We start from the raw sequence: 27,854 nt of genomic DNA, 5'->3' as shown, positions 1-27,854 counted from the left end.
AATCAATCATTTCTTGATACACCATCAGATTCTCGAAAAACCATTTTCAAATAAAAGTAAAACATTTCACAAAATAATAATAAATATCTCTGAATTCTACAATTTCCTACCACTCTACAGTTATAGTTAAATGCTGCAAAACAATTAAACAAAAATTATGGATAGCAACTGTCCTTTACAAAACTGAAACAAAAGTGATACTGCTACAAAATAACTAGCTTTTGTTACAACAACAGTGCGATTTTGTCGATAGGAGGCACCTGAAACTCGAGGGACATAATAGCTAGCTCTTCAAAATGAACAGATTGATAAAAAGAGCTCTCACCAAAAATTATTATTCTTCTTGATCAAACTTAATATGCTTACCATCTATCTCTGTACAAAGTCTGTAAGTACTAAGAGGGCTTCTTCAATATCTAGAAGACTATTAAGGTCAAATACGACAAGACCAAAATCACAAGGCTGAAGCTGATATATTCTCCATTTTATCAATAACTTGGAGGTAAAATTTCCATGAGGGATCGGAATCGGATATAGCTGGCTGACCAAAGGGGTTTTCTCGAACAAAACATCGAACATCATCGCACACAGCTAATTTTTCCAAATAAACACGAAGATCTCCTCCTTGCCCTGCTTGCAAACATAAGCACATTAGCGTACAACAATATAGGAATACATTATTTGGTTTGGCTTAATATGAAGGGCTTACCCAAAGAGTTATCATTTCGATCGCTAAAGTAATACGGGTGAGGAAAAATAGCAGTATGCGGCTGCATAGCATCAGAAGGTATCAGGGCAATGATCAACGACTATACCATAATTAGGTTATAAGAATTCATTAAAGAGAGCCAAATATGAAAAAAAGAAAATGGTGAACTAATTACTGGATTGCACAGAGCCTTGTAAGGAGAATCATCCACAAGTAAGGTGTTTGATTCCGAGTACTCTCCCTTCTCCCATGGAAGATCTGGCTCATCTTTGTTCCATAGTTTTTTCAGTTCCTTCAAAACCAATGGCTTATGCACGTTCTCGATGGTCCTATACCCAGTAAGAGTGCATTTCGATTGGTCCTGTCCAAAGTATAACAAGCAAACTGAAACCATTAGCCAAAAAATTGCTTATGAATAAGCCCAATAACAAAAATAAAAAAATAAAAAAATTAAAGACTGTAACCAAGGACGACAACAGGACTCAGGGAACAAATCCCACTCTACTATGCAGCATAACCTCTTATACAAGAAAAAGGGCTCTAATCTACTGCAAGTTTACTCAATACGTAGGACCTCCATCCACAACAAAAAAAGAAAAAAAATTTCAAGGACCCCTTCAGCATAAAAGTATACTAGATTTAATATATATCTCTAACAGTCTAGAAAGACTTGAAACTCAACGAAAAACTAAAATTAAATTGGAAGAAGATTTTAATAGCCCATTTCTTACTTCCTGGGCCTGTCAATAATCACTCGACTCTGTTTCAACCCATCTTTCCGAAAACCAAAAAAAAAAAGAAAAAAGAGAAAAGGTATCATAAGGAAGGAAAAATAAGGGAATATCCACATGCTGCCTAGAGAAGCAAAATCATGATTCAATTTTTCTGCAGACATTTAACAAAACTAGCAGATAATTGTAACAAAATTGTGCTTTCTTGGGAAAGAAATGGGAAACGGTAATTAATTTGTTACAAGATGATGGTGTGACAAAGAGAAACTAAGCTAATACACGCCATTAAATTTAAAAACTTCCGACGAACAATTAATTTCCATTCGATATGCCTCCTCAAGATTCAAATATCTATCTTTTGTTCAGTTTCCATTATTGACATGAGCTGTAGAAGTAAAAGGCCAAAGGACAGACTAAAAAACTTTTACTAGACAGTTCAACAGGACATCTTAAGCAATTCATGTCACTAACTTTGGAGTATGTATGTTACGGTTACAAGTGATGCATAAACATTGAAGAAAATCCATTGCATAACATTTCTCCAAGAAATGAACAACTCATCAAGTGTAAATGAAATCTAGGAAATATATACCTTTGCAATACAATGTCGAAAAGTGGAGGCAATAAAGAGACAGTTATTAATCAAGGATTATATTATGCATTAACAAAAGAAGAATAAAGTGAGGCACATCATGGTCAATTAGAGTTCTGGTACTACTCACCCAACAAAATAATAGCTTATCTTTCAGATTTCCCATAAGAAAATCAACAATGTAGTTGACATTGTACCTGCACAAAATTTTAAAAAATCATCCATCATTAAGTTTAAAATTTCACTGCTAGAAAGAAATTTTACAATGACTAAATATGTATATCCTGAATTGTGGGATGCCATACTAGAGAAATGTCAGTTGATAGGAGAAACTAATGAATCAGAAATAAGTGAAGAAATGATGAGCCAAATTGATGTAGACATACATTTTCCTTGATGACCAGACACCTATCTTGAAGTTCCGAAAGCAAAAATCCAAAAACTCATCGCAAAAAGGCCTCTTAAAAACTGATCAATAAAGCAAAAAAAAAAAAAAAAACAAAAAAAAAACAAAACATTAGCATTACCTAAATCAATGCAATCTAACAGAGAAAACTTTGTTCCAGGCCAAAGTTCAGCATTACATATTACCGAATTTGCCGTTAACCTTCCTATCTGCTTTATGAGCATTGCGGTAGTCCTGGTTGATGTCAGCAAGCAAACCATTAAGATCAAGAACAAGGAGCTTTTTCTGATGGCTTAGTATTGACTCTTTGGGCGACAAAGAGATTGCCTTAAGCTTCTTATCTTGGTCCTCAATTTCATCTGCAGAGGTAGAATTCTTATGAGCAAGGTTAGTCGGTGACAAATCTATTCCCTTCTCACTTTCATTTGTATTATCCTGAATGCATGCACAAATTTGAGAACTATCTCTGCTTCTTGATTTGCACGTCTCAACAGCATCTTTCACAGTTAAGTCATTCGTGAGAATGTCGCCTCCTATTTGGAAAGAGAAATTAACACTTTCCTCATTAGAAGCCAAATTATTGTTCTTGTTTACTGGTACACATAAAGAGGAAGAAGAATCTATGACACCTCTAATAGGCGACGGAGGCAAACTTGCTCCCTCCTTGCGGTCAATTGTGTCAATTTTAGTGTTTTCCTCTGCAGAATTACTGAATCCTTCAGAAGTCTCACAATTTGACACCATGTTGTCATTTATGGATACATCCACGTTACTCCTCTTGTCTGTTACTTTCACATCTTCTAATGAGGACAATATTGCAGCAGATGAAGCATTCTGATCAACTTCCGAACTATTTTTGTCAAAAACCTTTTTCTTTCCCTTGTTTTTCTTTCTTTCACATCCTGAGATATTATTTTGACCAATCTCAGCTGTTGAAATTAAGTTACTGGTTTCCCTTTCTAAGGCAGATTTTGACTCATTCAAAACAGATGCTTCACTGTTAGAGGACTTACTCTTTCTTCTTCTTCTTCTATACTTCTTAACTTGCCTAGAATTAGTGCTTTTAACCTCATGAGAGTTTTTAGGAGCATCAAGTTCTGATTTGGTTATCTCCACCTTCTCATCATCAGCAGTTGTTGATGAATTTTCTTTGTTAGTTGAGAGGATTAGATTGCCACTCATGGATGCTTCCTCATTATTTCTCTTGCACACTAGGTCAGCATTTGCAGCTTCCAGCGTAGGAGAGCTATCAACATTTTCAGAAACATAAGATGGGGTCCTTTGTTTCCCCTTCTCAGTGCCCCTGTTGTTTTCGGAAACATGAGATGAGGTCTTTTGTTTCCACTTCCCAGTGGCCCTGTTGTTTCTCTTTTTATACGTCAATGTAACGCCTTTAGAGGCCGAATTGGTGTTTACTCCTTTGACATCGACTTCTTTCTCGCCGACTAATGGATTTCGATTGTTGGAATCAGAAGATTTGCTATTTTTACTCAATGCTTCCATATCTTCAAGATTTGGTAAAGATTGATTACCAGCGGCTGCAGAATTTGTCGCTTTCTCAATTAGTGGCATTGAAACTTCACTTGCTGATGCTTCTTTTACAGTTTCTGAAACCAACATGACCTCTTTCAAATTAGATGGACTAAACTCATCAATTTCAGTTTTACGATCCTTATTCTGCATCACACCGAATTCTTTATCATCACCAGACACTTTTGACTTCTTCCTTTTCCTTCTCCGCTTCCCTTGAACTGGCCGAACTACTGCACTATAAATTAATATAATATCAATTCTTTTCCATAAATTAGTAAACTATAAGTTCTTTTCATATTTCATACTGAAGAAAAGAAAACCTTATGGAGCAAGCCCTAGATTGCCCTTTATTATATACTGCAATAAAGTCGGTCAAAAATTGTCGCCATGTATGTTCAAACAGGTTTCGTATAAACTATTGGAATTTTACAGTGCCTTATCATGCGGTATATCTTCTGGGTTAGAATAAAACAATCAACTAAATTTGGTGTTCTATACATCATAGAATTTTCAGGAATTAAAATCATGAAGCTATTGATACTTTGCTTTAACATTGTTCCAAGCTTTTTCTTCACATTTTCTAACTTTGCGGAGGATAAAACGGCTGAGATGGTTGGGATCCTATCAGCATAGCATTTAGAATAAACTATGCATGTTAACATAAATCATACTTTCATACAGTTCACAATATGATAATCAAAGTTGGGAAAAAAAAATCCGAGAGGAAAAAGAAATTAGTTAACAAGTAACTGCTAGATAAGAAGAAACATGCATGTAGAGAGACAGAAAATACACACGCTGATGCATGAGCAAAGTTCGAAGAATTGGATTCCAGAAAAACTTATTAACAAGTAAATGCTAGATAATAGAAACATGCATGTAAAGCATATAAATATTCATATAAAGCAAATACACATGTTGATGCACACTCATATTTGTATAGGCATTGATGAAAAGTATACATACATGCTGATTATAAAAAGTATCCATACATGCAGTTGAGTGCATCAGAGCGTCTCTGTGCATGTGCGTGCGTGCATAGAAATGCATACATGCAGGTGATAAAAAGTATGCATACATGCGACTGCATGCATCAGAGTGTGTGTGCACACGTGTGCATGTGTGCATGGTATGCTTGTGTGTGTGTGCGTGCGCACGCGTAAGTATGCATACATGATGATAAAAAGTATGAATACATGCAGAAGTGTTTGTCAGTGTGCATGTGTCTTCATGCGCATGTGCATCAGAATGTGTGTGCGTGCGTGCGTGCGTGTGTGTGTATATGCAAGGCATGTGCGTGCCTGAGTGCTTGTGTGCATGTGTGTGTGCGCACGCGTGTGTTCACGCACATGTGCATCACGGTGTGTGTACGGCCACGTGCATGCCTGAGTGCATGTGTGCACCCGCACGTGTACGTGCATGTATCTGTCTGATTCTATAAAAAGACTATCTTTTCTTTTATGTACTTTTGTACTTAAATCATTTAAGTGTCCAAATGCAACCACACACTCTGGAATATAAATATCTTTTAAAACGTGCCCGCGCCTGCGCCAGCTCCCACGCCCACGCACACACACAGAAACACAAAGTGATGTAGATATCCTTTGGAAACAACATATGTCATTTGAAGGATCTTAGACAAGCATGTAAGTCAACACTTGGTTCATATTAAAAGAGTGCAAAAATCTGATGTGATGAAAAGTCAAACCAATCGTCAATATAGGATCATCAGGGAATATAATTGGGTGATATCAGTAAGAAATAGAAATCATGCATGAGCATGTATGGTCTCTTCCGTTAACATAGAGATAAATAGATCATTAAAGGTACAGAAGCAAAAGAATGAATGAAGTAAATAATCTCAAGAAAGGTTGAAAAAACAATTAGAGTTTCAGGCAAAGTGTGGTCTCAATCTTGAAAAGAGAATAAATTAGAGGGGAACGACAGACTTCAGTTGCTTAACTTTACATGATAATCTCTTTCACATTGTGCAGTTAACCAATGATTACACCATCAAGTGTTGTCAAAAGCGTCAACTAGGAAACTAAGTGCGTCCACTAAGATGGTTTTTCCAGTGAGGGTACCTTGCGTTGCCTGACTAGTCGGCTATTGCAAAAATCAAAATTTTAACCACATGTATAATCTTATTTCCAATTGTAGCAAAATGCAAAATAGGTGCAGTGCCAGAAGGACTACTTTAGTATAACACATTATTTAGTATGGCTCTATTGGACTTAAATGTCCTGATTAATTACAAACATATTATTTTCTTGGGAATGAGGCAGGAACGCTCACTCGATCACTCACCACTTGGCATCGGAAAATTCACGTTAGAACTTCCATATAAGGAATCACTTCTCAATTCAGATACTCATTTTTTCCCCCCAACTCAAATGAGCCTTAGTTGAATGATGCAATTAGAGTCATTACATCAAGCTAAGGCTAGACTCATAGAACACTTCATTACAGTAGCTCCATAATACCCACATAAATAAAAACCCTGATTCTATACTGTCTACACACTCAACTAATCTCTTTCTAAAAGAAGAACGTAATAGAAAGAGTAAATCTTAACTCATCATGAGCTATTTAGCTGAAAAACTTCTTTAAAAAAAAAAATAAAAGAAAAAAAAAATTAATCCAACAAAAGGAAACACTTCATAGCCCTAAAGCAACATAAAGCATCTCAACTCAACAAAAACCAAGTAAATTATCATCTCAAATCAAAATTTCCAGTTCCAAGCTAACTTCAATTTTTTTTAAAAAAAAGGGTCACAACTTTAGTCCACATCCACTAACCCCAAGCACTCGCTTAAAAGTAAATCAAATAAAAACATACATTACAAAAGGTAATAACATACGAAGAAGATCTAATGGAGAACAAGATCTCATCTTGGATCCCACTGAATTCAACGCCCTGAGCACCAAATTATCAGTTTAAACACTCAAAATCGGCAGCATTCATCAACAATTCGATTCAAAACCAACTTGTAAAAGAGATCTACCGATACCAATTCGAAGCCGAGGCGAAGGACACCGAATCGGGATCTAAGAGACCCAAGCGAGAGGATTGGGGTATAAACCCTAGTTGGGGGTGGGGCGTGGATTGGTGAATTAGAAGCTTGTTGGGGAGGAGGGGAGAGAGAGAATGGTAACGCACCTGACGCTAGGGTTTTGCGCTTCGGCATGTTCCACGATCCTACTCGTGGTCGTATTCGTCTTCGTCCTCGCTCTCTCGTTTCTCTCTTTTTGGCCTTTTCTTTTTTGCGCCTTCGATGAAACCCCACGAATCTAACGTGCGCCGCTTCGCGTTTCCTCCCGATCCCCAGAACCTACCTTAGTATAATGGGAAACGTTATCGATGAACCCCGTGCACCGTGCACCGCACCTGTAAGGACTAGATCCACCTACCTTAATACAATAAAAAAATTACCGTATAGACTCGGTGCACCGTGCACCACCACACCTCAGTAAGCTGATCATGCGAAATATACATATTATTATTATTGATAAATTGGCAAGTTCATATGATACTTTAAATAGTATACATTAGCCAATTAAAATTTTTTTATATTATTAAGATATCAATAATATATAAGAATATTTTGGGTTTACTAGATATACAGTAGTAATCTTCATTTCCAAGCTAATAATGGTACAATAGAGATTACGGTGTAGGGTGCACCGGGTGCATTCATTTGTTTCTTGTCTATCTACTCCCTCCGCTGTAAGAGGAAGGATTCCCTATACGTATTGTTGGACAGCTATGAACAAACGCTGTGCACGTGCCAGTGCGTGATTGGTTCGTCGGATATTTACGTGGAAACTTTCCGAGCAAGGCAACAACTTACTTATGCCACGTGCTCGAGACGCACCAAATTATAAAATAGGCTTGTAGCGAATCGCTGTCATTCACTTGCGAAAACTCGTGATTTGCTATTCACATGATTGGCCTACTGCAGTTGTTCTTATTCCGGCGTATTTTAAATTGGTTTCTAATTTGCTGGGCGAATCTAGGAACCATTGTGTAGTGTAGTTGTTCTTATCTCGACATATTTTAAATTGATTTCTAAAAATATTTTAAATTGATTTCTAATTTAAAATTGGTTTCTAATTTATTGGACGAATCTAGTAACCATTGTCTAGTGCATATTTTAAATTGATTTCTAATTTGCAGAGTTTCAAATTCCGCAAGAGTTTACAGGCACATTTACGAAGCTTGATTCTGTGGCCTTCTCAGTACAAATGGTGGGTTAGTTTGAGTAGGGTTATGGGACCTAATAGGCAATGATCAAAAAGAAAAAAAGGGGGGCTAATCTAAATATAATAAAGAAAACTATGTAATTTTTACATTGAAAAGAAACAAAATTAATTAAAACCTTTTCATTCTACTATTGAAAAAAAGAAACACTTCGGGGAATTTATACAATGTATAATTTTCAATCTTATAATAATTTTCAACCACACTTCTTGCACTGTTCCAAATATTACTATAAAAAAGAGATTTTCTTCACGAAGATTATTAATTATGTGCTGATGGATGATGTACACGGTAGATGTAGAAAGTTCCGCTTATGCGTTGGCATTTCGTGCAATACAGCTTGAATCGGCGAAAGCTCATCATCTCGCAACCAAAAACCAGAGTTCACTTCAATGCATAAGATAAAAACAAGAGATCAATAGATCAACACTATTTGCTTATTCAATTTTCAGAAGTAAAGAGATGGGGAAAAAAAAATAGCTCCAATTTGTTACTTGATTAGTATTGTTTCCAGAGTAACAAGAATTTTTTTTAAATAAAAAAAGGGAAAAAAAAAGTGAAAGAGGAGAAAAAGAGTTTTTGATGACCGGTTGCCGATTAGAACCAGCCTTTCTTAATTCTAGCCCATGCAAGAGCAGCAACAAAAGCACCCCCTAAATGAGCTGAACCTGAAACATGGCCTTGCCCCTGAAAAAAAGAGGGAAAAAAATAGAAAGAACATGAACAATACGGTCCAATTTCACTTAAAAGGTGGAATGAAAAGTTTCTAAACCAAAGAAGAGGTGCAAAGGTAGAAATGTTCTTGCTTCTAGGTTTGGAAATCTTTTAGAGGCTAAGATTTTGACTAGGTAGCATTATTTATTCCGACAAAGGTAAAAATAAAGGTAGAGCAATCCCTGCAAACATAAACCATGAAATAGATTACTGGACTTTTGTGATTCAAGTCCTCAGCCAACTTCTCTTTTCTTTTTCAACTATTGGAGTAGAGTCCGTCTCATTACTCAAAAACTTCAATGATTTTTGTTAAAAAGGTAATAAATTCTGCTAAGTTGCAAAAATTGCTGCAAAATCATATCAGAAACAGCCATGAGCCAACAAGCTACAGAGAAGATTAAGTTGAAGTGTAATTTTTTTTTTAAAAAAAAAACATTATTTTAGTTGAGGGTTCAATTCAAACTTGATTGAGATTTCAGGGCCTCTTTCTAGATGAAACCTATAGTTGGAGGTGTCAATAAATTTTCAAAGTTAATTATATATAATAAACTAGGTAAAAATGCTATTTCACATACCGTCTTAATCCTCCACAAATCCGATCCAATCAACAAAGCACCCTGAAATGAGATAAACCAAATATGCCCCGAGGTAAGCAAAATAATCTTAGAGCAGTATAATTCTGTACGTAAGGAAGATAAGCTCACCACTAGCATTGCAGGTACAGGCACAACGAAATAGAGATAGACTAATCTTGTTGGGAACAAAAACACCTCAAGAAGAATAATTGCATTAACAGCCGCACTTGCACCCTGAATTACATCAAGTACAAAGATCACAATCAGCCCTTGGGCCCAAAACAAATGCCATCTATGCTTTCCAATATGCCGTACAATTGAACCCCTTTCTAGATTATGCAGTATTTGTATTGTTAGTTGTCAGGTCGAATAAATTTGGTGACTACCTGAACTATAGCGTATTTTGAAATGGGTATTGGCACAACTTTAAATGTTTTGATTTCACTGCATAATTTTTTATTATATAGTTATATCAATACCAACCTGTCAGACCTTAATGAAGCTTGTCAAGTTTTTACTACAACATTTTATAACCTTATGGAGTATTCTATTCAGGAAAGGTTGATTTTGTTTATACCCATAAATTTAATTCTTTGTGCAAAAAGTAGGAATACAGTTTAAATGTGTGCGAACTTGTATGGAAACAGTTGGCTCGAGAAACATGTACCAGTGCAGGTACTCTTGAATCATCCCATCCTCGATAACTCTGAAATTACATGGAAAGATGCAGTAATAAGTCACCATCTTGACAGTTGTCATGAAAATAAGTCATCATGTAATAACAGTGATATCATTCTTAAAAGAAGTTGTTGAACAAAAATATAGACAATTTAAAAGTGATTCTTAAGAAACTCTTACTGCTTTAGGCGGGACTAGAAAAGCCTTGTGAACCAAGAAAAAGACAGATCCGGTAAGCGCCCCTGCGAGGTACAACTTAAGCAGGAACTGAGGCCCAAAACGGTTTGCAATCTGATCGTCAAGAAAGATTGGAGAACAACATAGGCAGATCAATTCACAATAATAATTGAAATTATGTATTTGGACAATCATAACAAGCACTTTTGGCTAGTCTTAGTAAGGATAAGCTATGCTACATAATATGGAAACTCAAACATCTAACTTGGATGAAAATGAGCAAACGATTTGTAAATACATGCAAATCAGGCAATTCTAACAAATAATTGGCTTTGCAGCTGATAAACTTGCACTCTTGAATATAGAAGAGATGCATTCATCATGAAAGACAAACGTGAGGGACAACAGAGGAAACAAAAAAAGCATCGTCAGCATACCAACTAGCATTAATCAACCCCATTATCTTCCCAGAGTATCTAATCCCTTTCAAATTTCTATATACGAAGCTAACATCAAAACTTCATAGGCTTTAATTATTTAATTTAATATGTTGGTCCTCACCACTTGCAAGTTTCAATCTTGTCAATATATCAGTAAGAAGGTCACAATCTTGCTCCTACCAAAAAGGAAGGGAAAAAAAAAAAAACTCCATAGTCCAACATCTGAAAAAATTGATTGAAGAGTCAACAGTAACTTGATTGAAGTGAGAGAAAATTGGCATGTAAAAGAGAAGATATCGTAACAATCGTAAGTACAATCTATACACCAGACATCCAAAATCTTGAACTAATCTAAAATTGTGTGGTGATCGTAAAGATTGCAATGGAAAAAAAAGATATCATAAACATCCTCTCTTTCTTCGTATGTTGAGTAGATCTAGCACAGAAATACAACTTAATAACTTATTAACATCTATCAGAAGCAAGGGAAGAAAAAAGTTTCAGCATGAAAGATATGCCATGGAAGGAAAGATCTTACATTTAAGCCGAAGAAGTAAAGACCAATCATGTTAGTCACAAGATGATCAAGATCAGAATGACTAAAAGCACTGGTCAGCAACGTGTGCAGGCGCCCACTTCTGAAATTATCTAGTGAAATCTGCTCATCAATTACCAAGAGGTCAGTGCACAAGCACATAGAAGAGCAGCATCAAAACAACTGTACAGGCCGGGCCAAAAGGACTACTAATATTAAATAAAATCACTGAAACACATGAAAGTGATACATAGACAGCACTAAAGCGATCGTCGAGAAGCTGACCATAAAATGTTTCCTCATAAACAATGGATCAGCAATTCTCCACAAGAAGAAGACAGCAATATTTGTTCCTATCAGAAATTGAACTACCCCATCAGGCGACTGAATCCAATATGTCCTGCAAAACAGAAAAGCAGCCAACATATATCTTGGCCGAATAAAGAAATATTCGCAACAACCAATTGAATTAAGAACCCAGGACATCCAAAATGAGAAAGAAAAACAATTAATGAAATGGCTATGGGCATTGTTGATCTCTATCAGCTGCTTCATTTTTCTATCTAAATATATTCTTATAGCCAAAAATTATCATCCATTAACAATGCCCCATAATTATGGGCTCATTTGTGATCCAAAATTGAATTGGATAGGATAAGATGAAAAAGAGATGAAATATGACACGAAATTTCGAATCCAATCCCATTCCCAACATATGACCACCCCTGAGACCACCAGATTACTTAACCATTTCTGTACCTCAGCATTGCTCTCATGTTGTATATTATCCAATCCAAAATTGGACACCAAAGCATGCCCGTAAACTATTATTGAAAAAGAAAAATTACGAGCCATCTTCAATGGAAACATAGCAAACAAGATGCCTTTCTTCCATTTCACGTTATTTCTTTTTTCCAAATTAAACTAATTCACAAAGAGAACCGTACTATAGACGCAACGCAAGAACCGCGAAAGAGAGAGATCACCACGATCGCCGGATCGAAGAGAAGAGGTGGCCCGCGCCGCTCCTCCGCTGCAGGGAGACGAGGAGGGAGCGGATCTCTTGCCACGCCGAGGAGCGCCGCACGGCGCTCCTGGCCGCCGCCGCCGCCGCCCCGGCGCGGTTGAAGAGGATGGTTCCGGAGAGGAAACCTAGGGTTCCGGTCGGGGGGCGGAGGCGCCCGCGGTGGTGGCTCGGCGGTCGCCATGAGTGGAAGCGGCGGAGTAGGAGGTGGTGGTGGCGGGGGGGAGCGGCGGAGGAGGCGAAGAGGGCTAGGGTTTCGGCGGTGGATTTGGGGGCGGCAGCGGCGGCGAGGGTTTGATTGAGGCGGCGTGAGAGGTTGGAGTGGAGAAGCTTCCGCATCCCCTCTCAAGCTCTAGAAGCTTCGCGTCTCTTCTCTCTCTCTCTCTCTCTCTCTCTCTGTGGAGAGCACCATGTACGAAGCGTGTTTGTACGCCAAGCTCCGAGAACAACTGAAAAAGTACTTCACCTTTCCCATGTCACACCTTTCTCTCAATTCAATTCTTCTTCTGCTATGAATTAATAATTTGGGTAAAAACATGTTTCATTTTCCCAAGAATAATTTTAAAAATAGTTTCTTTAACTGAAAAAATAGTTTATATTAGTTTTAAAGTTTTTTTAAAAATTTAAAATGTATTTAAAAACTTTTTTATTTTTAAAAACTTTTATTTGAAAAATAAATAGAAATTATGAAAGAACTGTTTCTCCTAATTTTTTTTCTTTTAGAAAAAATAGTTTTCCAGACACTCTGAGCAACCAACCACCTCCTAAGCTTTAAAATTTTTCTATTTACCAGCAAAAGTTTCAAAATTTATAGTAATTACAGTTAGTCAAATATTCATAATTTTATTGAATAGTATTTTTTTACTTACTAAACAATCTATCTTGTTCTAAAAAAAAACTAATCTTTAATTTAAAAATTAAGATAATTTTTCGCTAATTTGTACCGATACTATAATTTTATTGAGTAAATAAAAAATAAACACTGAATAAAATATTTATACATTCAAACAAAACAACAATATGATACATTGCAATACTGGAACAGTTAAAGGACTTGGCATATATTTTTCCTCTCTCTCTCTCTCTATCTACCAAAGAGTGTGGGTCAAAATCAAATTGATTTTGCAACAAATACAAATTGTGTTACTGACACAAGAGGATTTTGGTATCTGTCACATACAGAAATGATAAAACACACTCTTTATGTACCGCAGATAACTGCACAAACTTATCTGAAAAGCGAGCGAAAATTTTTTTCTTGTTTAATGAATTACTCGAGTAATACAATCAGCTTCTCTATTAGCACAACTGCTACAAAATTTCTGCCTCTGTTCCTACGATTATTCGTAATGACAACTGAAACTCGGAAGTGATTTCTGTAGAAGTGAATAATGTAATGGTCTAGCATGCAGACTTTGATCAGCTAACATGTTCCTCCACTGTCCGGTATTCTCTCTCTGTAAGGGATCTCGCCATCTCATGCTGCGAAGAAGCGACATCGAGCCCTTCTTTTAGAGGGAAGCCGCGAACTCGCGCGAGCAGCCATTGGTCGATCACACCGCAATCGATTGCGTACTTGATCATGTGCTCCAAGTAACCCTTGTCGGTAATTAGATGGGGTTGGACTGTTAACATCCTCATGAGAGCTGAAGCATGAACAGTGTTACTTCAGATGAATACAAAGCGAAAAAAAGTGACTAAACTAAATTATGTAAAGCACGCGAATTTTGTAAGTGTTAGTTACTGTAAGTATGATCGTAAAATCTACGTTAAAATCATTAAAACCTGCCAAACTTTTCCTTAATGAACTTTTGATCCTTCAACTTTAATTTGGTGCTAAAAGGACCGACAGATGTTTTGCGGTTTGAGCTGCAAAGTTTTATCTAGATGGTGAGTTTTTGGCACCCAATCAAACTTTATGCGCCGAACTCAATACAAAAAATACAAAAAGGGTCTAGGATTCTCTTTTGGGAGTAACTAAAGTTAGTAGGTCAAATCGCAATTAACATGGTTATGAATTAATATACTTGCAGTTCCTTAAAGGAGGAGCCACAGCTGAAATGCCAAATGTACCAAAGGCAAGTGCGAAACAGTTAAAGTTCAGTTTAAAAGTCTCGTATACCTGCAACAACGGCATCCCCTGAAACCGACATGTCGCAAGTAAACGGAGTAATAGGTGGGTCCTCCATTCCACGTACCCATCCATCATGCTTCTCCGTGTAATAGTGTATCTTAGAAGTCCCGTTTGTCACGAAGAGGAGCTTGAGATTATCATGCCACAAGTGCTTAATCTGTTCTGGCTTGTGGTGAATGAATTTAGATTTGTCGTTATCTTTGGTATCAAATTTCTCCAAAGGTTTGATGCTGCAGAGAAACTCGAGTTCTTGTTTGGTGACTTCGATTACATCGGCGGCATTCCATGCTTCCTTGATGAATGACATGGTTTCTTCGCTTGCCCCCCACAGTGGCAGTGGAAGGTTAGGATCAAAGAATATGACGCCTCCAAATTTCTTGGAAATTTTGATTGCTTCCATTAATGTCGATCTCATGTTTGAATCGAGTAAGGCTGATGAATTGAAATAGAACATCTTCGCCTGCATCCCGAAAATGACAAAATAAATCGGCACAACGAATTAGAAAAGAAACACGAAACTGATATTCAGAAGACTAAAGATATATTACAAAAGAAAAATCTCATGTAGATGGAAATATTCTAAGAATACAATAAATCTTTTAGCCTATAAATGAGTAAAACAATAACAAAGGAACTCAATCAAATATTAGATGAGTAGAATCATGCTTAATGCTCCCAACCTAATGTCATTTAGCACACTTTTGCATCTTTCAGTTCTTGACTAGATTCGCAAAAGAGTGATTCACTAAATGCAAATGCATACTCTAACATAGAAACTAGTACGATCTTGCTAATATGGTTCTACATAGCTTGTTACACTAGCATTACTAATAAGTAATAACCAAACTATTCCACAAATTGCCAATATACATGTCGTAGATATAGTATTCTACAGGAATAGAGAAAAAGGAAAGAGCACCATCTTCATGCATAGAGTTTCTTTCGGGAAAAAAGATTTCACCTCTTTTAAAACATCAATATTGATCTCGGAAGCCAAAAGACAATCTTCAGCACAAGGTTTATTGCAGCTCATCCTTAAACCACCTCTTCTCATTATCTTCATGTAAGACAAGGCAGTAGGCTTCGAACCGTCAAGCACGAGTGATCGAGTTTGTACATTGTTTACATTCAAATAATATAGAATATTGTTACCAAACTCATCATCACCAAGCTTTCCCATGAATGCAACCCGGCCACCTAGAGCTGCAAGAGCTACTGCAACACTCGACGCAGGCCCTCCAGGCGCTCTTATGAATTTATCAGGGGCCCAAAACATGCCCTTCAATGAGTCGTGAATGTTATGGTCTATCAATCGATTAGCCGGCCTTCCTGAAGGTATGAATGAATACTGGGCTGAGCCAAAGCAGCAAACCAGAGGTGGCCAACTATAGGTGAAACTAATATCCTCTCCATCACCTTCTTTTAACTGTAACTCCTTTTCGCTGTCGAGAACATTTGTGGACACAGGTTTCTCAAGAGTAACAAGTACTTCACTACTGGTTAGATCCTTTTCGATATCAACTGTTTTTTTCCTGCTCCTCCTCTTAGAAGCTTTTGGTTGAACACTCTCCCCTTCTGAGCTCGATATACTTGTAGCTGCAAATCAAACAAAGTTATGATGAGATGTAGTGCATGCTCAAGTTACTTAGGTTATTCATCCAGTACGACTTGACTTTTGAAACAACTTCTCAACTCGCAAAAGCAAAAGTTTCTAGAAACTAGCCATTTGGCTAACAATAGTCTGAATCTTCTACCATTGTTAGAGGCTAAAATGAGCTTTGAAGCCCCAAAAGTAGAAGTTCCACTATAAAGCTTCTTCTTGTGCTGCAGCAAGAAATTGTAGATGAAAAGCTACCTTCTTAACCAACTATACTCAAATAGCGCATTTGCAAAAGCTCTAGCCAGGCCAAACAAGCACTAATTAGATGAAGGTGGCATTTACCTTTCGTTCGAGCTCTCCTTGAAACTTTCTTTGTTTCCTCAGCAGATACTGATTGTGCGCTTGTTTCCTCTTCACTCACAGTACTGACAGTTTCCATAGAACTCCTATCTGAAGATTCTGCAGCAACTTTCTTTCTACTGCGTCTGGGAGCTCGTTCAGCTTTTTTAGAAGTTTTAACACTACTTTCCTCATTACTTGGATTCTCTACTACAAGTTGTGAATCACTTTTCTTTGAAACGGCTCTAATGTATAACTTATGCGGTCTATGATCATTGGGACAAATCATATTTAGCAAAAGACTCGATGGACAAAGAAGCTGCCCCCTGCACAATTTACATATCAAGTGACGATACGACCAATTGAAGTTTCTTTACGACTATAATGTGATACCAATATATCGTATAGTAGTTAAACAAGATTATGAATAAGAAAGAGTAAGAACCCTTTCCTCGAAATAGTTTTCTGTTTTTACTACATTGCCAAACTGTCATCTTTTTGTCAAGATCTATGAAATAGTAGAAGAATAACCTCTCCATTTTCATGAATATTAAAGAGACACAGCGCCGATTTTAGTACAATCAACTAATGTTTCCTGTGCATCAATCATTGTATATCAGTACCCATTTAGAATTGAAGTTTTATAATTAAAATTGAACAACACACTTTTCTAAAAACTTTCTCTCTCCAAAAGAGACCTTTTTTTTAAAGTGTTCAAAGAGAAAAAGGTTATCAAACACAAAATGCATCAATGATACAATTGGGAAACAAAATACCTACTTTAAATAGTTCCAACAGTACATAATGATTGAGAAACTTACGAAAACCCACAAAATATAACGACGAGATCTATCCATGAGCTTAAGATAATGGAGAAAATTATAGAACACATAAATAATTACTTTAAAAGAGTGATTTTTAAGGTAAATGAAAAAAAAAAAGGAGGGACCTTGGAAAAGGGAGAGGACACGTGAATGGAAGAGTGGCCATGATTCGTTCCACAAGCTTCTTCTTCTTTGGAGTTTTATTAGAGAAAGGAGCTTCTCATAATCGCCATTAATGAGCTTCTCCAAGAAGCTAAAAAAAAGTTGTAATCTTTCGACTCTCTCGTTGAACAAAATCTCCCATGAGGAGATTGGCTTGGAGCATAATTACTCTTTTGCCCCTCCTTCTTTGGAGAAACTCACCGACTTTTTTACTCAAACCGGACCGGACCGGACCGGACAGGTGGGGGTTGATTTGCCTCTATTTGTTGGTATTTTATTTTATAAATTAAAAAACTCAAAAAATGGGTAACATTTATTTTTTCAAATTAAGTATTTTTAAATAAATAATTGTCTACCCAAATTACATAAAATTAATTATTGTCCAGTGTGGTTTTGGAGAAACCTCCAAAATCGAACCAAACCAAAAGCGACAAGATAAAGGGTAAAATGGTAATTAAATATCTTCGCCATTAAACCCTTTTCTCTGCGTTCCCAAATCCCAATCCAAATCGATACCCCCGTTCTTCAAAATTGCGTTTCCTTTGCACAAAAAAAGGTTGGTTTAATCCTCGCAATTTTGGTTGTATTAATTAATTTCATTAATCCTCGCTCTCCTATCTCTTTTCCGAGTAAAATTTACGATTTTTGTTGCTATCTTTTTCGAATCACACTTTATTAGACCCTAATGTCTTAGCGCAAAGATGTAATTTTGGTTTTAAAATTAGTTTTTTATCCCTTGTAAGATTTGATATTTTCTCATTATTCATACTCTTTTTCAAGAATTTTTTGTGATTTTGTGCCCTTGTTCAGATCACCTGTTCATTCATGTAGTAGCTCTTTGGTTTCAGGATTCCCCAAATTCTCATCATATTTGGATTTAGATCAACTTACGAGGAGATTTGTGTAGTAATGTGATTAAATTTCTATATATATTATGTTCCGCATCAAGGAAAGAGTTAAGTGGATGCTTCCTATTGCCAAGCATCAACTCAAAGGATTCCCCTTTGCAATTACTTCTAAAGGTGCTGTTTTTCACCCTCTTTTCATCAAATTTATACAAAAAAAAGGATAAAATATAAACCCGTCTTTTGTCGATTCCTCTTTTCATATCGCAGGATCGAACCGAAGGCCCTCCCTTCGTTCCTCGGCTAATTCGACCGTGAATTTTTCGTTTATTCGTTCATTTTCAGTATCGGTTCATTCTCCTGAGCAGGAGGTGGTGATTGCTTTAGGGAGCAATGTGGGCGACAGAGTCCGAAATTTCGATAATGCCCTAAACTTGGTGAAGAAATCGGGGGTGACAATCACCAGACACGGCTTGTTATATGAGACCGCGCCTGCATATGTTATTGATCAACCTCTATTTCTAAACTCCGCCATTAGAGGGACGACGAAACTCGGGCCCCATGAGTTGCTTAATGTTCTGAAGCAAGTTGAGAAGGATTTGGGGCGAACCGATGGGGTTAGGTATGGGCCTAGACCGATCGACCTAGACATTCTCTTCTATGGGGAGTCCAAGATCGAATCGGAGTCTCTTACGATCCCACATGAACGAATTTGGGAGAGACCGTTTGTAATCGCTCCGCTTGTTGACCTAATTGGGTCATCTGTTGGCAATGAAATTGAATCAAGTTGGCATTCATTTTCGAGATGCAATGGAGGGATCTTTGAAATATGGGAGAAACTTGGGGGCGAGTCCTCAATTGGAAAGGAAGGATTAAGAAGGGTCTTACCAGTGAAAAATTGCTTATGGGACTGGTCGAAGAAAACCCACGTGATGGGCATTCTCAATCTCACGCCCGATAGCTTTAGCGATGGAGGGAAGTTTCAACGAGTTGAAGATGCGGTTTCTCACGTCAAGTTGCTGATATCAGAAGGTGCGGATATCGTCGACATCGGAGCTCAATCAACTCGGCCTTTTGGAAGTAGACTATCTCCTGCCGAAGAACTTGAGAGGTTAATTCCTGTTTTAGATGCAATTATGCAAATTCCTGAGATTGAAGGAAAGCTGTTATCGATCGATACTTTCTACTCCGAAGTTGCTTTTGAAGCAGTCAATAGAGGAGTCCATATCGTTAATGATGTTTCTGGGGGGAAAATAGACCCCAAAATACTTAGTGTTGTCGGGGACCTCGAGGTCCCTTATGTTATTATGCACATGAGAGGAGATCCATTAACTATGCAAAGTAAGCAAAATTTGCAGTATGAAGATGTTTGCAAGGAAGTAGCCTGCGAGTTATACTCACGGGTGAGTGAAGCTGAGCTGGCGGGAATTCCCTTGTGGAGAGTAATTATTGATCCTGGTATCGGATTTTCTAAGAAATTGGAGCATAATCTTGAAACTCTTATGGGATTGCCTTCTATTAGAAGAGAAATTGGAAAAAGAAGTGTAGGTGGCTCGCATTTACCGATCTTGGTTGGACCATCTAGGAAAAGATTTTTAGGTGAGATATGTAATCGAACTGATCCAGTTGAGAGAGATCCTGCTACTATTGCAGCTGTTACGGCGGGGATTTTGGGCGGTGCTAATGTTTTGGGCGGTGCTAATGTTATAAGAGTGCATAATGTGGGTTATGGTTTGGATGCTGCGAAGGTTTGTGATGCATTGCTGAAACAAAGAAAAGCCACGGAAAATGTGCGACAGGCGTAAAAATAATGGCCAGTTTTGTATTAAGCAGCAAATTCTCATAAAAAATGGACAATACAAGGCCATCAATTTGGGATGCAAATGAAGTTTTATTCGAGGAATGGCATCAAATCTCAGCAAGATTGGTGAATTACAATTTGGTTTGGAGTTGCTTTTTTGAATTTTGGTTCGGAGCTTAGCTTTTCAAGCATATTGCTCAGCTTTCTCAGTAATGAGGTTTCGACACCTAGCGGGGACAAAGATAGAGGCAGAGTGGCTGAAGTTGCTCTCGTATTTATCCTTTTTTGTCTTATTTCATTCTATCCTTTCGTGGAATTATTTATAAAAACTTTGTGAGTGGTGGCTTGTAGTTCTTGGGCTTTATCTTCTCATTAGGGAGATTGAGACAGCAAAAATGACTAGTCTCAGGATGAGATGTTCTTTGGCCTGAAGAGGTTGTTGAAATAAGAAGAGAAGAATAGCTCTTGCCACTCAAAAGTTTTACACAACAAAGTTTGGAAGATGCCTTTTCAAGCTTTTCTCAGAACATTTGGGATTCTTTCAATAAAATTATCACTGAAGTTGAAAAATGATCCCCTCTTATCAAAAGGAGCGGGAAATTTTAAGGGTATGCAACATGTCATCTATTATAAAAGTTGCATCTTTTGTTTTTTACCTTTATGAGAAATTTAAGTTGTCGAGCTCCATGCAAAATGTAAGCATCTGTCAGAATTCCATATGATATTTATTATGTCTTCTGATATGAAGAACTGTAAATCTTTGCTCTCTTATGTCTTGTTATTATGAGTAATAGCATTAAATCCTTTTATTTCTTTGTCCCTAATCACTTTGTGAGTCTTTTGCTTTCCTCTCTTGACATCCTTGTGGTTCTTTATTATTGTGTTTTCAGTCCCTAATCACCCGAGATTCCTATCTAAATCCAGTTATTTTCTTACACTAAAACCCTCTTTGGCTCTTTGTGTACACTTAAAAGTTATTGAAAATAGGTTCTTAAGCTAACTCTTGATGCAAACTTTCATCAAAGGGGTTTATCTGCTTGTGCGCCAACTCATTGAAAACAGGCTCAATTGTTACTATCTCAGAACATTTGGGATTCTTTCAATAAAATTATCACTGAAGTTGAAAAATGATCCCCTCTTATCAAAAGGAGCGGGAAATTTTAAGGGTATGCAACATGTCATCTATTATAAAAGTCGCATCTTTTGTTTTTTTACCTTTATGAGAAATTTAAGTTGTCGAGCTCCATGCAAAATGTAAGCATCTGTCAGAATTCCATATGATATTTATTATGTCTTCTGATATGAAGAACTGTAAATCTTTGCTCTCTTATGTCTTGTTATTATGAGTAATAGCATTAAATCCTTTTATTTCTTTGTCCCTAATCACTTTGTGAGTCTTTTGCTTTCCTCTCTTGACATCCTTGTGGTTCTTTATTATTGTGTTTTCGGTCCCTAATCGTCCGAGATTCCTATCTAAATCCAATTATTTTCTTACACAAACCCTCTTTGGCTCTTTGTGTACACTTTTATTGAAAATAGGTTCTTAAGCTAACTCTTGATGCAAACTTTCATCAAAGGGGTTTATCTGCTTGTGCGCCAACTCATTGAAAACAGGCTCAATTGTTACTATCTGTGTTTTCATCATTATAAATGCGTTCCTTTCCATTTATTTAATCGTCTTCGAATATGCTATAGTTGTGTTAATTGTTCCCACACAATGGCACAGAATAGCTAATTGTGAATAGCTAATTGTCTCTTAGTAAGCATGTTTATTACATTATTGAGTACTGTGAGTTGTAGGATTTTTCCTGATAATTTACTCAAATTTAGGCATGTGAAGGTGATAGTAACACTTCATTGTTACATGATAACACCAACTACCTTTTAATTGGAAAGAATCACATAGTATGCAAACAAAAAACCAATCCATATATAGAAAATGAAAACTGAGCAAAGATAGAGGAGGAAAAAAGGAAGCTCTTTTAAGATGCAAAACCAACTATGGCAGTTCCTTCCTTGAGTCTCTCCAAATTTGTACTCCCGAAAACCGGCAAGCCGCTCGATGGAGCGTCAAGATCGTAGTTGTCGAGCTCAAAGAGATCCGAGCTCGAATCACTCTCCCACCCTCCACCATCAACTTCTCTCCTACAATTTGTGCTCTTCTTGTCCCTCTCCATGAACTCATTGATCAAAATCCATTCTCTTTCCAGATATCTATCACTTGTCTTATTTAGCATCCACTTGTTCCCCACATACCCATCTCTTCCCTCGAACTCGATTCCGTAGAGCCTTTGATCACATCTTCCGCTAAAAGTGTTAACTTTGCTTTGTTGTAAAGAAGTTTCAGCTTTTGCCTCCTTGTTCTGTTTACTGATACAGAATCTACTTTTCTCCTTCTGGACAGTTGGTGTTGAGGAATCATTAAAACCAGGAGTTGAAAAGCGGCTGCTCTGATGCGAATACAAGGACTGTGAGTCGCAGTTTCGTATGCTCTTCGAACGGCTACTGCTGCTGCTGCTGCTCCTCCTCCTCCACCCTGTAAGACTTCTGGTGTCTTTATAATCGTTGTCGATGCTCGTTGCGGTGTTGAATGACTTCTGCTTCTTTGCAGAAGCTGCTTGGTGGAAGAAGAGGGAGTTGAGAAAGCCAGCAAGCTTGATGCCGGCTGGCGAGCCAGGCTGTTGCTTCTTCCACCTGCTGTCTCTTTTGGTATCTTTGACGACGGGCGTGTTCGCGATCTCTTTCTTCATACTGCTGCATGTTTCTTGTTGTTCCGTCGTGTTTGTTGCTTTCGTAGAAGCGTCGAGGAGGATGTTGTCCATGGCGCCCGAGAAGTAGCGCTTGGCGTCGAACACCTCGAGCTCGAAGGAGCTGCTGCGAGGGAGAGAGGGCTTCTTAGGGAAGCCGGTTGTCGTCATGGCGGAGGGGAGAAGAGGATGTGGGGATTGAGATGTGTCTGCGCGGACGCCGTGCATGGCGGGAGCTCTTAGTTTGTGGTTCTTGGAGAGGAGTAGATGAGCAATGGTAGTGTGTTTTCTTAAGAATGGTGATAGAAAGGGAGGCACCACTGTTCTATCTATATGAGTAGTAGCACACAAATCCTAGAAGAAACTTTTGCGCGAACCAGGTGTACCATGTCATTTCATGCACCACGCTGCTCCGTGGTCATTCCATCTCATATTTCAATCCTCCTCGGCTTTTGTTTGAAATTATGAAAAGATTGCGTTACGTGCGGTGAGAAAATATGATAGGAAAATTCGCTGTTTGTTTTCGTACTTAATACTGCGTTTCGCATATCGCGATGAGTCGACTATAATATATTTTCTATAGTCTCACTGAAGAATGCAGAAGCATATTTTTATATACTTTTATCCTAACTTTATTTTATTTAATAGAATCAGATGAACCCCAATACCAAATAAAACCTTTGTCTAGTTAGTGACAGGTTTTTTTTTTAATTTAAAAAATTGAAGTAACTGAAGTATCAAAATACAATGAGTGGTTCTCAGTGAGTCGTGCGCTGCTTGCATGGATAGCTTTGGGTACTATTGCAATCTATTTGGGATTCGGGGCAAAATACATTACGTACAGCAAAAAAAAGTATAGTAAAAATATTTTATATTATTTTGATAAGTAATAATGCATCATGCGAATCGCACAATAAAGATTTACGATATAATTTCTGCACTTTCAACTTTTCATATATCAAGAAGTCTGGAATATTTTGTTTGTCAAATGCGTAACTTATTACTTCTCAGTGCGGATAAGTTCAAATATGTAATGAAAAGTGGGCTATTATTGATCACCATTTCTTAAGAGGGGATGGATCAAGTTGAGAACAATCTTTTTCCAAGCTACAATTCCCTCCATGGCATGCAAGCATGGCACATCTGTATAGAGGGCCAAATGCATGCATGGAAATGATAAATGATGGCTACTAGTTAGAGGGTCATGATCTGAACATGCTTATCCTTCAGAGTGTCGAAAAGCACATGCCTTGTTTGGTGCTGTGGATAGAAGCTCTGTCCCATTGTTTATTCTTTGCTGGTTGTGTGTTGAATCTCAGTACACACTTGTTTTGCTTCACACTTATTTTATGTTCTGTTTGTAGAAAGTTTAATGTAAAGGATTTGTTCACAAAAGTATCTTATTTAAATACTTGACGGTGGGTACTTGAGGTTTCAAGTTCAAAGCCTAATTACTTTATGTTTCTAGCTAATTTCATTTGATCTGGCACGAATCCTCTCTTAAGTCTCTGTTACATAAAAGACGTTCTCGATTCGAGTTAGGGCCATTCGAGAAAGAAGATGTGCAAATCCATAACAAGTCGTCCACGGGCACCCATGCTTAACTCTTTTTAATACTGATAACTTAAGTTTCTAAAAGAATAATGATTGTTTCGCATTATTTCACAAGGAAGAGTATGGAGCACTGTGAGGTTGACGCGACATGCTTCATGATGATCAAATGAATGGACCAGATTTTTCCTTCAGCTGACCTAATCTCCAGTGAAAATTCATATGTAGGTCCCTAACAAAGCCAATTTAAAAGTTTCTAGTTTTTCATAACTTTTTGAATTTTAAGTATTTCTTTTAAAAAAAGTTTTTGCTAAACATCTTTCGATTAAATTGAAACTTATTCGGTTAGCTTTTCTCAAAAAAAAAAGAGAGAAAATTAAACTGTTAGTAGTCTTATCTTTTTTATTTCTTTTATAATTATTTCTTTCCGCCAGGAAAATTACGTTTACAACAAAATAAATTTGTGAAGAAGAGGATTAAAGTTAACAATCTTACCATGATATTGTTAGATTCCTCAGAAGAACACTCCATAGAAACTTTTTTAAAAAATAAACTAAAAATTAATTTTATATAAGAAAAGATTAAAAAACAAAAAATGTTTTTAAAATTATTTTGCAGAGTTCGAAACCTCTATATAAATTTCTTGTCGAGAGAAAGATAGTATATATGCTTTTTTAGCTTTTAAATTTAGAATATCAAATATCAGCTATTAAATTTATTAAAAACAATGGATTAGCCTCTACTTAAATAATCCACAATAATTGGATAGAGCTTTACATTACTTTTTTTTCTTTATTTCTTTCTCTTAACTTTTATTAGTAGCTACTATAGGTAGCAACTATTGCTAACATTAATAATTTTTAACCTTTTTTAGCAACAGTGAGACACATCCGTTACCATAGCTCAGCTCCACACGTTCCAAAAGTGTGGGATGAGGAAGAGAGAGAACTCAAATGGAAAAACAATAAAAAAAAAAAAAAAAAGGTAAACTTCAAATATCCCCTACATGGATTCTGAGGAAGAGAGAGAACTCAAATAGAAAAAAAAAAAGAAAAAAGAAAAAAAAAAGTAAACTTCAAATATTCCCTACATGGTTTCGTACTTTTTGATTATAATACTCTATGATTTAAAATATATCAAGATAGCCCCATGTGATTTCGCACTTTCTCACTTTAACACCCTATAGTTTAAAGTGTATCAAGTTAGTACCCTGTGGTTTTCTTTTTCTCTTTTTATTATTCATTTTACTAATTTTTTCGTTAAATCAGTGACAAAGTTAAAATTAAAAGGTACTAAAGTGAATATTTGATAAACCTAGGTGGAGTGTCTGAAGCTTTTTGTATATAATTTAATGAAATATTAATAGAGAAGCCAACGAAAAGAGAAAAATAAAACCACGGGCACTAAATTGATGCACTTTAAATCACGGAGTACTAAAGTTAGAAAGTGCGAAACCATATAATACTAAATTGATATATTTTAAATTATAAAATACTAAAATAAAAAAGTGTGAAATCACGGGAATGGTATTTGAAGTTTTTTTTTTTTAAAAAAAATAGTGTGGTAATTGATCTCTAAAAAGCTATTAAAAAAAGCTAAGAGGGTTAGGTAAGCCATGTGTAGGGTGCTGAGTCAGGGAGACCAACATGACATTTGGGACCATGATTAGTGGCCATGTTGCCAGGTGTGGTGTGGAGAAGCACTTATCCTGGTGCCTTCTATGGTTGCAAATTTTAGATTGGCTTGGGACCCATCTAGAAGCGTCAAACGGCTCGAATTCGGGGCGAATTTTCAAAAATCAATCAATCCTACAATCAAATCCAAAACTCGAATCCGAAGCAGAATCTGAACCCGACGAATTTTGAAAAACTCTATATCTACCACCGAACCTAACCAAATCACCCGAAACTCGAACGTGAAATAATGATTATTTCTCTTTACCACATTTCAAAACGTATTACACTAAAATCTAAATTTTCAAACATAACATCAAATGTTTATAGATTTATATTGTATAATGCAAAATCAATTCGGATTCGGATTCGGATTCGGATAAGGTACTGATAAAATCCTTATCTGAATTCAAATCCATCGATTTTTTATTTTTCATATCGATATCCGAGATCATATCCATTTATTATTGAATTCGAATAAAATTTTGAATATACGTACTCAAGTCTCTCTAAATTTAATTTGGCTCAGCCGTAGATCGAGTACAGTACTATACAATAAAGCTTTTCTTTTTAGAGACAATTGTATTTTTTAGACAAAATTATATATTGTATGCAAACTTCTTCAAAAGTTTCTTTTTAGCAAAATTGGAAATACTACATTTGATACTTTATTTCTATGCCCTGATTCTTCTATTTTACTTGGTGACATACTGACGTGCGACAAATTTTAAATTTTTTTTATCAAATACTGTACTAAATATATTTATATATACTATTCAAAGTGAAAAAAAAATAAAAATGGAATCAAACAAATCCTCAGAGAATCACTGTATATATATATAGGTAAATGGCATGGAGAGATTGATTAGATAATAGAAAAGTTTGATTCCATTTTTATTTTTTTTTCACTTTGAATAGTATATATAAATATATTCAAGAAGTTGGGGGAACTCGAACCATTTTTTTTTTAATGCACGCGTGTGTATTTAAATTGCGGGCACTAAATAAAGTATCTTTTGAGATNTTATTTTTCCAAGAAGTTGGGGGAACTCGAACCATTTTTTTTTTAATGCACGCGTGTGTATTTAAATTGCGGGCACTAAATAAAGTATCTTTTGAGATTGCGCAACGTCTATTTAATTTTTTCATCATTAATTTTTTTTGAGAAAATAATAGTGTGTTATCAATTTTGTTTATTTTTTTCATTAATTTTGAAATTTATATCGGCGTAGCTTAATTATGTTAAGTTAAGATTTGGCCCAACTAAGACCACGTATACCTATAGCTTTACTGTCGATTAAAACTCAGAGAAAGTAGAATCATCATGTCCATATATTTACTAGAAACATATCAGACTGATCAAATTTAAACAAATTTAGCCAGGAAATAATAATTTGATTTAATAAATATATATTTCAACAAAAGAAAAAAAAAACACTATTACTAATTTCTCCAAATTAATTTCAGCCTACGGATTTTCAAAATTATTCGATATATTTTACATGATGTCGGAGCAAAAAGTCATGTCGGGATTTAGCGCGTGCTGCACAATTAGCAGCTGTTCGCCATGATGATGAAATAAAAAAATATTTGACAGGAGCAAGCAAGGCACAATTATTAACTACAAAAATATCCACTTATGTCGATTATGACAATAATCTCCCATCTAGGGTTAATTTTATACATGTTCTTATAAACATAGTGAATAGCAAATATATTCCTACAAAGTTTAACTTTCATATATTGTTCTTAAAAAAGTTTTAATATTTTCAAATATGTATTTTTGGTTTGTTACCGTTAGAG

General features: G+C 36.4%; 4 protein-coding genes across 7 annotated transcripts; 1 reads left to right on the top strand and 3 right to left on the bottom strand.

Annotated features, from left to right (window-relative positions):
* Positions 30–7,256, bottom strand: LOC109709159. Of its 2 annotated transcripts, XM_020231241.1 has the most exons (8): positions 7,132–7,256; positions 3,068–4,201; positions 2,624–2,971; positions 2,419–2,500; positions 2,163–2,229; positions 885–1,070; positions 710–770; positions 30–630 (listed from the first exon to the last, which is right to left on the bottom strand). In XM_020231241.1, exons 1-8 carry the CDS (start codon positions 7,157–7,159, stop codon positions 455–457), a joined length of 2,082 nt encoding a protein of 693 aa, XP_020086830.1. In that variant the 5' UTR covers positions 7,160–7,256; the 3' UTR covers positions 30–454. The 2 variants fall into 2 exon arrangements, with proteins under 2 accessions (XP_020086830.1, XP_020086829.1); XM_020231240.1 differs by having other exon boundaries at positions 2,624–4,201.
* On the bottom strand, positions 8,652–12,873 carry LOC109709259 (RHOMBOID-like protein 12, mitochondrial). 2 transcript variants are annotated; one of them, XM_020231398.1, is made up of 8 exons: positions 12,338–12,873; positions 11,637–11,751; positions 11,355–11,474; positions 10,380–10,490; positions 10,189–10,227; positions 9,651–9,755; positions 9,522–9,563; positions 8,652–8,919 (listed from the first exon to the last, which is right to left on the bottom strand). In XM_020231398.1, exons 1-8 carry the CDS (start codon positions 12,712–12,714, stop codon positions 8,830–8,832), a joined length of 999 nt encoding a protein of 332 aa, XP_020086987.1. In that variant the 5' UTR covers positions 12,715–12,873; the 3' UTR covers positions 8,652–8,829. The 2 variants fall into 2 exon arrangements, with proteins under 2 accessions (XP_020086987.1, XP_020086988.1); XM_020231399.1 differs by having other exon boundaries at positions 12,341–12,873.
* On the bottom strand, positions 13,352–17,560 carry LOC109709258 (fructokinase-like 2, chloroplastic). Its single transcript, XM_020231397.1, has 5 exons — positions 17,398–17,560; positions 16,452–16,774; positions 15,471–16,105; positions 14,498–14,969; positions 13,352–14,021 (listed from the first exon to the last, which is right to left on the bottom strand). The coding sequence occupies exons 1-5, from the start codon at positions 17,436–17,438 to the stop codon at positions 13,795–13,797; spliced, it is 1,698 nt and encodes a 565-aa protein (XP_020086986.1). The 5' UTR covers positions 17,439–17,560; the 3' UTR covers positions 13,352–13,794.
* LOC109709257 (folate synthesis bifunctional protein, mitochondrial-like) lies at positions 17,882–20,889 on the top strand. Of its 2 annotated transcripts, none has more exons than XM_020231395.1 (3): positions 17,882–17,990; positions 18,283–18,456; positions 18,550–20,889. In XM_020231395.1, the coding sequence occupies exons 2-3, from the start codon at positions 18,369–18,371 to the stop codon at positions 20,082–20,084; spliced, it is 1,623 nt and encodes a 540-aa protein (XP_020086984.1). In that variant the 5' UTR covers positions 17,882–17,990; positions 18,283–18,368; the 3' UTR covers positions 20,085–20,889. The 2 variants fall into 2 exon arrangements, with proteins under 2 accessions (XP_020086984.1, XP_020086985.1); XM_020231396.1 differs by having other exon boundaries at positions 17,916–17,990; positions 18,269–18,456.

Source organism: Ananas comosus, linkage group 4, assembly GCF_001540865.1.
Source record: "Ananas comosus cultivar F153 linkage group 4, ASM154086v1, whole genome shotgun sequence".
In the NCBI taxonomy this organism is placed as follows: Eukaryota; Viridiplantae; Streptophyta; class Magnoliopsida; order Poales; family Bromeliaceae; genus Ananas; species Ananas comosus.
Note: the sequence above shows the minus strand (reverse complement) of the source record. Positions and strands in the feature narration are given on the sequence as shown.

What these genes read in the sequence shown, in the direction of transcription:
- LOC109709257 (XM_020231395.1), top strand. Translation starts at nt 18,369, where the DNA reads ATGTTCCGCATCAAGGAAAGAGTTAAGTGGATGCTTCCTATTGCCAAG. An exon ending in CTTTGCAATTACTTCTAAAG is followed by an intron (nt 18,457 to 18,549) that starts GTGCTGTTTTTC and finishes TTCATATCGCAG; the next exon opens with GATCGAACCGAAGGCCCTCC.
- LOC109709258 (XM_020231397.1), bottom strand. Translation starts at nt 17,438, where the DNA reads ATGGCCACTCTTCCATTCACGTGTCCTCTCCCTTTTCCAAG. An exon ending in AAGGAGAGCTCGAACGAAAG is followed by an intron (nt 16,106 to 16,451) that starts GTAAATGCCACC and finishes TTTGATTTGCAG; the next exon opens with CTACAAGTATATCGAGCTCA. An exon ending in ATATTGATGTTTTAAAAGAG is followed by an intron (nt 14,970 to 15,470) that starts GTGAAATCTTTT and finishes TTCGGGATGCAG; the next exon opens with GCGAAGATGTTCTATTTCAA.
- LOC109709259 (XM_020231398.1), bottom strand. Translation starts at nt 12,714, where the DNA reads ATGCGGAAGCTTCTCCACTCCAACCTCTCACGCCGCCTCAATCAAACC. An exon ending in TTCTAGTCCCGCCTAAAGCA is followed by an intron (nt 10,228 to 10,379) that starts GTAAGAGTTTCT and finishes ATGTAATTTCAG; the next exon opens with AGTTATCGAGGATGGGATGA. An exon ending in CTGTACCTGCAATGCTAGTG is followed by an intron (nt 9,564 to 9,650) that starts GTGAGCTTATCT and finishes ATCTCATTTCAG; the next exon opens with GGTGCTTTGTTGATTGGATC.
- LOC109709159 (XM_020231240.1), bottom strand. Translation starts at nt 7,159, where the DNA reads ATGCCGAAGCGCAAAACCCTAGCGTCAG. An exon ending in GCGCAAAACCCTAGCGTCAG is followed by an intron (nt 4,202 to 7,131) that starts GTGCGTTACCAT and finishes TTTATAGTGCAG; the next exon opens with TAGTTCGGCCAGTTCAAGGG. An exon ending in TCGAAATGATAACTCTTTGG is followed by an intron (nt 631 to 709) that starts GTAAGCCCTTCA and finishes GTTTGCAAGCAG; the next exon opens with GGCAAGGAGGAGATCTTCGT.